Genomic DNA, 7,708 nt, shown 5'->3' on the forward strand with positions numbered 1-7,708 from the left:
AAAGGCAATGGGAAGCCATTAATCTGCGTTTTTAAAGAGTAAGTTTAGCAGCACTGGAGAATAAGTTAGACACAAGGAGAGCCTGGAGGAAGGGAGTACCAATTAGGAGTCAACAGAAATGTCTCAGATTCTTCCAGAAATTGAACACGTTAAGATTACTGTTAATACATTTTCCACCAGGACCAGTTAAAAGTTCCCATACCTGACGCACAGAATGAGAACCACCTCTTCCTGTTTTTAACTTTACTCCCTTTTCTCCTGCTGATCCAGGACATATGTGTCAAGATACTCTGAGAGATATTTCAGATCTCATTTAAGTAACTGGGTTTGCAGGTTGTTCAGGATTGGGGAAGATGGTAATTCTGGTAGTAAGTTAGTGGAGTGAGATGGAAAATAGAGTCGCAGATGCTATAATCCAAATTCCACCTTGTGGTTCATTCAGTCCAGTAGGTATTATCATCATGGGTGATTTGATGACTGTCATGTAACAGTTGTATTTCTCTTAATTTCTGCAGGGAGAACATCTTTATTCCTACAGTTGCTGACACTGACATTTTTCTAAGTGGTCTTGAACAGCCTACTTTTTATGTAAATAACAACTAGACTTCATTTCTTTCACTTCAGAAACCTATAAACTATATCTGCCAGAGAGTTAAAAACACTACTTTTAGGATATCATCTACACTTAACTTGAAAGCTTTCCTTATTTAAAAATGTTGAGATACTGGGGAGAGATACCAATCTCATCAAGCCAGACCAACAGAAGTTCCTTTGATTTGCTGCCACGGGAGTTCCGTCTGGTGGAAGTCCATGACCCACCCCTGCACCAACCCTCAGCCAACAAGCCCAAGCCCCCTACGATGCTGGATATCCCCTCAGAGCCGTGCAGCCTCACCATCCACACCATTCAGCTAATCCAGCACAACCGACGTCTGCGCAGCCTCATTGCTACAGCTCAGGCCCAGAATCAGCAACAGACAGAGGGTGTAAAGACCGAAGACAGCGAACCTCTTCCCTCTTGCCCTGGGTCACCTCCTCTTCCTGATGACCTCCTGCCTTTAGATTGTAAGAATCCCAATGCACCATTCCAGATTCGGCACAGTGACCCGGAAAGTGACTTTTATCGGTAAGTTAAGGGTTTACTACACTGAGTGGCCAGATTATTATGCTCTCTGAACGCATAATAATCTGGCCACTCAGAGTGTGTGTGTGTGTGTGTGTGTGTGTGTGTGTGTGTGTGTGTGTATATTAGAAGCCTGGTGCATGAATTCGTGCATGGGTGGGGTCCGGCCAGCCTGGCCAGGGGGAGGGGACATGGGCGGTTGGCCGGCCTGCCTGCTGGTCGAACTCCTGGTCGAGGGGACAATTTGCATATTAGCCTCTTATTATATAGGATATACACTGAGTGGCTAGATTATTATGCGTTCAGAGATCATAATAATCTGGCCACTCAGTGTATATCTACTTTTCTCAAAAAATCTTTCCAACAACCGTGTTAAACATGCAACAACATTTCCATGAGGAAACTAAGAGTCACTGACTTGGCCAAAGTTGCGCAGGTAATTAATGGGAAGTCTAAGACTTGAATCCTGATCTCCAAAACCCGAAGTCTGTGTTTTTTTTTCTGATGCCACAAATGTTTATTGAGTGCAAACTATGTACCATGCACTTTACAGGGAACAAGGTACTACACTGTGTAGAACAGGCCGGTGTGGTTTTAGCTCAGTGTCCTCAAGTTGAGATTCATAGAGTTATTCTGGCATTGTTATTCTGGGATTTTTAAATTATTTATTTTCATTTTGATAACATAGTTTAAGGAATAATAATATAAAAACATTCTTGATCCTTGCTACTCAATATCTGGTTGAAGATCAGCAGCATCTGCATCACGTGGGAGCTTGTTAGAAATACAGTGTCAGCCCTGACCGGTTTGGCTCAGCGGATAGAGCGTCGGCCTGCGGACTGAAAGGTCCCAGGTTCCATTCCGGTCAAGGGCATGTGCCTTGGTTGCCGGCACATCCCCAGTAAGGGGTGTGCAGGAGGCAGCTGATCGATGTTTCTAACTCTCTATCCCTCTCCCTTCCTCTCTGTAAAAATCAATAAAATAAAATAAAAAAGAAATGCAATGTCAGGCCCCACCTAGACTCACTGAATTAGAATCATCATTTTAACAAATCTCCAGGAGATTCATGCGTGTGTTTCAGTTTGAGAAGTCCTGCTCCAGATGCTCTAAATGACTGACTTATAACCTCATACTACTACTAGACGTCAGTGTGTATGTTTACATTTGGTGCCAAATTACTACTTTTTTTCATTTTGAAATTTGCCAGACCTTCAGAGAGTTTAAATACCAGTACAATGAACACCCAAGTACCCTTAACCTGGATTCACCAATTGTTAACATTATGGCATATTTACTTTCTCCCGTATGTGTGTGTACACACAAACACACTTTTTTATGCCAAATATTTTAAAGTTGCAAGCATTTTCATGCCTAAATTCTTCACCTTATTCTAAGAATAAGGAAATTTTCCTACATAATCCCAATCTTATTATTATAATACCGAAGTAAATGGATGCTAATTAAATGATATCATATAATAAGTCCATATTCAGATTCCACCAGTTGTTCCCAAAATATCATTTGTAGATAATTTTCCACAATCCAGGACCTAATAAAAGATTCATGTATTGCATTTTATTTTTTTAAGAGTTCAGGTCATTCGTTTTGTAGAATCTGCCACTTACTGGATTTGCTGATATTTCCTCAAGATTAGATTCAGGTTAAATTTGTTTGGCAAAAGTCTACGTAAGTAATACTGTATATCCCTTATTGCATCTGCCTATTGATGATAATGGTACTATTGTAATTGTTGCAAACTAATGAGGAAAGAACAGGAATAAATATAATATGTAAAAGTTGCAGTGGGCCAAATGAAGGCCAGATGATGTCGCTGTGGAGTCTTTGGAATAGTGAATGTGGGAGGAATAACTGTGTAATAACATGTGTGGCACATATCCTTATAGAGATGCCCAACTTAAAAACACTTGCTCTGTAGCCATCAGTGCCATTTTGAGGGAATTCAGTGGTAACAAAGTAATAACATCCATCATAGTAAATTGATGGTGTTATTTAGAATTTTGCAGTTTGTGTCAAATTTCTAACTTTGTTAAGAAGAGCTATAAACATCCAACGTTCATTCCTAGTTTGTTTTATACATATTTAAGAAGCTGTCTAACAAAAATAATTTGCATCAGGTATAGGAGTGCCAAAAGAATTATTTTCCTTTGAAAATATATAGGTCCATATATTACTCAAGAGAAGCTGTCTGTTTATTAGGCATTTCTGAGGCCTAAAGCATTTGGCATAGATACTGGCCTGGGAAATGATGATGGAAATAGTAAGTGAAAAGTTATTTGGCAGTTGGTTTTCTTATAATCCAACTATTGTGTGAATTGCAGTAGTTGCTACTGAGCAGATAATAGTAAAGTGGGTGGATAGCTCCTCAAGCATTCTTTGTACAGCAAATGGTGACACATGCCAAGTATGGAGCAGGGAAGAATCATTTTCTGCTTCCTACTTTTTATATTTTAACTACTTACTTCCTTTGTTAAGGGGAGACAGAGGATTGATAAGAAATTTCAGGAAACAGGTACATTATTACAGGATTGTTAGAAATTGTTTTTGGAAATCAGACAGCTTTTTGAAGTTTTTTCTTAGAAAGATTAAGATTTCTGCAATAGTGATTAAGTGCAACTTGTTGTATTATGAAGAACATGGGATCTGGAGTCAGAAGCTCCACGTGACATTATTAATAATACCCAAACAACTTTTGGCAAGTGAGCCCCTCTGAACCTGTTTTCTCACCTGCCAAATAGGGATAATAATATGGATGCTACCCATTTCACAGCATAGGAGAGGATAAAAATGCTGTGTAAACGGTATATGTTTTAAGTTGCTTTTATAAAATTGAGTTGCTTTCCCAGTTTTACAAATGGTCTGTTGCAGTTATATAAGCATCTCCTGATTGGGACTGTAAATTTCTGAAAGGCCGTATGTTGCCCAGCATGTGAGGAAACCATGTTCTAGTGAAGTAACCTGAGCACCACTGAGCAGTGTCTGAGCTCTACTGTTAAAGTCAGTCAGATCCTAACAGTAATCAAAATGGAGCAATTGGTATAAGAAGGAAACTTCCTTTTTTTTTTTTTAAATATATTTTATTGATATTTTACAGAGAGGAAGGGAGAGGGATAGAGAGCTAGAAACATCGATGAGAGAGAAACATCGATCAGCTGCCTCCCGCACACCCCCCACTGGGGATGTGCCCGCAACCAAGGTACATGCCCTTGACCGGAATCGAACCCGGGACCCTTCAGTCCGCAGGCCGACGCTCTATCCACTGAGCCAAACCGGTTTCGGCAGGAAACTTCCTTTTTACTAGACACCCTTTTACACTGTTTCTTATAGGCATGTATTGCCTTATTCAAGCTTTATGTAACTGGAGGAGCTCAGAGATAAGACTGGGTTGCTTAAACATACCCCATCGCGCAGTAAAGAAAACTGGGCTATGTAACTGCATAGAATTTTCCTGGAAAGCGGGGCCAGTGGTTTGATTGGGATTGTAAAACTTCTAGGGCAGCCGTGGGCAAACTACGGCCCGCGGGCCGGATCCGGCTGTTCTATCCGGTTCTCTTGCTCTCCCCTCCGCTCCTTTACTTTGAATTTATATTAGTTCACACAAACACTCCATCCATGCTTTTGTTCCGGCCTTCCGGTCCAGTTTAAGAACCCATTGTGGCCCTCGAGTCAAAAAGTTTGCCCACCCCTGTTCTAGGGAGACAGGACAGGTCACCCTTTCGCAGGAGCACTAGTAACACTACTACCCTGTCTCTGCTTTCAGTGGAAAAGGGGAACCTGTGACTGAACTCAGCTGGCACTCCTGCCGGCAGCTCCTCTACCAGGCAGTGGCCACCATCCTGGCCCATGCAGGCTTTGAGTGTGCAAATGAAAGCGTCCTGGAGACCCTGACTGATGTGGCACATGAGTATTGCCTTAAGTTCACCAAGTTGCTACGCTTTGCTGTGGATCGGGAGGCCCGACTGGGGCAGACTCCTTTTCCTGACGTCATGGAGCAGGTATTCCATGAAGTGGGCATTGGCAGTGTGCTCTCCCTCCAGAAGTTCTGGCAGCACCGCATCAAGGACTATCACAGTTACATGCTACAGGTGAGGTGACGCCGTGGAGAACGCAGTCTAGCGTGTTCAGCAGGATCCCACAATTGCTGTAGAATGCAGAGCACGGGATCTTGGAACAGAGGACATAACCTCCTTTCCTCATGGCCCTAGATGAGATTCACTGGCCCCATCAATGACCTGGCCAGACAAAACAGAGGGAAGTGATACTGCCCACGGGTGGGAAGGCAGGGAGAGACACCATTTTGGGTTAGACCCAGAAATATCTCATCTCTTAACCACTGTGGCCTTATGCAAGCAATTTGCTCACTGTTTGGGTTTCCCCAAATCTAAAATATCATAAGGAATTTTTTTTTAAATATATTTTATTGATTTTTTACAGAGAGGAAGGGAGAGAGGGATAGAGAGTTAGAAACATCGATGAGAGAGAATCATCGATCAGCCGCCTCCTGCACACCCCCCACTGGGGATGTGCCCGCAACCAAGGTACATGCCCTTGACCGGAATCGAACCCGGGACCCTTCAGTCCGCAGGCCGACGCTCTATCCACTGAGCCAAACCGGTTTTGGCCATAAGGAATTTTTAACACCCAACAAAAAGTCTTTGCTAAGTGATCCAGAGTCTCTATACTATTCATTACCCACCTGGGGTACATATGTTAACTGTTACTTTTATATCCAAAAATGTGATCTTTTGTCCCATTTCTGATTTATCTCTATTTTTCACCTTTATGTAACTTTTAAATAATGACACACACGCACTCTCTACAAACAGATTTTCTTTACATGTCTTTCGTTTACAAATGCAAACTCAACATCTTAAGCAGATTCCTTCCATTGGCAGTGGGTGCTTTATTCATCTTCTGTTGGCTTTTCCATGCTATCTAACTTGTTTCTAGCATTTCCTTGGAAAATTGTCTCTTGCTTGCCAACAGATTAGTAAGCAACTTTCTGAGGAGTATGAAAGGATTGTCAATCCTGAGAAGGCCACAGAGGACACGAAACCTGTGAAGATCAAGGAGGAACCTGTGAGTGACATCACCTTCCCCATCAGTGAGGAACTGGAGGCTGACCTTGCTTCTGGAGACCAGTCACTGCCCATGGGAGTCCTCGGGGCTCAGAGTGAGCGCTTCCCATCTAACCTGGAGGTTGAGGCTTCACCGCAGGCTTCAAGTAAGAGAAATCAACTTACACTTGATTCTGGGCTAGCCACCAATCTCAGTGCTATTTACCTTATGGAATTATACTCTGAACAACAAAAGTGGGAGAGGGCAGGAGAATGAAAAGTCTAAAGACAAGTACAGCTTCACTGATCTAGAGATACCAACATCCTTCTCTTTGTAATTAGAGGACAAGCATTTTTTAAATAATTCCCAGTTAGGATATGGATGTAATATATGTTGTCCTACTGATTACGAGTTCATTCAGCTGACCCAGCTAGGTAGGCAGATGTCCCCTCCCTCCTTTAGTATCTGTGTTGGTCCTTCCTGGTGCTTGTACTCAATTAACTTCCAGATAAATGAGGAGTGTTAATTGCTCAAGAATATTTGAATAGTTGGGCTTCCTTGCTAGAGTAACGCAACAAATTGGAACTAAAAGTGCTTGCAAGGGGCTGCACAGGCAGCTGGCCCCTTCGTCCAGATAGACGCTGCGATGACCTTACAAACCAGGATGACTTGATCCTTAAGTCAGTTAGATTGAAGTTAGTCTAGACCAGCGGTCGGCAAACCGCGGCTCGTGAGCCACATGTGGCTCACGAGCCGCGGTTTGCCGCTCTGTTGACTAATGAGTTTGCCGATCACAGGTCTAGACACTTGGTTCTTTACAAATATAAATTGTCATTTCATCAATGCTCAAATGAAGCAAGCAGCAAATCCTCCAGTGTGGCATGAACAGAATTAGGCCACATTTCTTACAACTCCTTGGCAGAGCCTTTCACCATGGAGGAATAACCACAGAACAGTATTGCTAGAACACACAGAGGGCCTTGCTGCAGACTTAGGGGCCATGTCTCTTTTCAGCAGTCCGTGAACTGCTAGCATTTTGGGTGATCATTAACTTTTCATGATGAGATAGGACCAGGGACCCAAACAAAAGGCAGGAAAACAAGGCAGTCCCATTGAAGGAAGGAAGGACAAGCAAACATAACTGAACAAGAGCCTGTGGTTGTGCCTGCCTTTGGGCCATGAGACAGGGAATCTTACCACATGCATGCAGTTTTACTTCCCTGGTTCAGAAAAATGGGGGTGGGTGAGGGAGGGTAAGGGAGAGTGGAGGAAGAAGTGGAAAGAATTATAATCATATTCTCCAGCCAAGTAGTCAGAATGTAAGCTGAGCTCAAAGGCCATCCATCTGCCCTGGATACGATATTCATTCTACTTAGCTCCAGCCTTGGCTTACCAGTACAGTAGGTCCTCGGGTTACGTCGGAGATCCGTTCCTACGGCGCAATGTAAAGCGATTTTCTCCGTAAGTCAGAACCCACCTACATAAGCACCTACATCACTCACATAGAGC

The 7,708-nt window shown here is 42.9% G+C and overlaps 1 protein-coding gene across 5 annotated transcripts in view; it reads left to right on the top strand.

Moving 5' to 3' along the window:
* Nucleotides 1-7,708, top strand: part of SUPT7L (SPT7 like, STAGA complex subunit gamma) — a 46,479-nt gene that overhangs the window by 37,481 nt on the left and 1,290 nt on the right. For all 5 annotated transcript variants that reach the window (XM_080685254.1, XM_080685253.1, XM_080685250.1 and 2 more), the window contains exons 2-4: nt 516-1,126; nt 4,902-5,226; nt 6,128-6,365. In XM_080685254.1, the coding sequence (XP_080541380.1) occupies nt 714-1,126; nt 4,902-5,226; nt 6,128-6,365 (976 nt within the window). In that variant the 5' untranslated portion in view covers nt 516-713. The remainder of the gene's footprint in view (nt 1-515; nt 1,127-4,901; nt 5,227-6,127; nt 6,366-7,708) is intronic.

This window comes from Plecotus auritus (genome assembly GCF_963455305.1).
Source record: "Plecotus auritus genome assembly, chromosome: 8".
Classification (NCBI taxonomy): Eukaryota; Metazoa; Chordata; class Mammalia; order Chiroptera; family Vespertilionidae; genus Plecotus; species Plecotus auritus.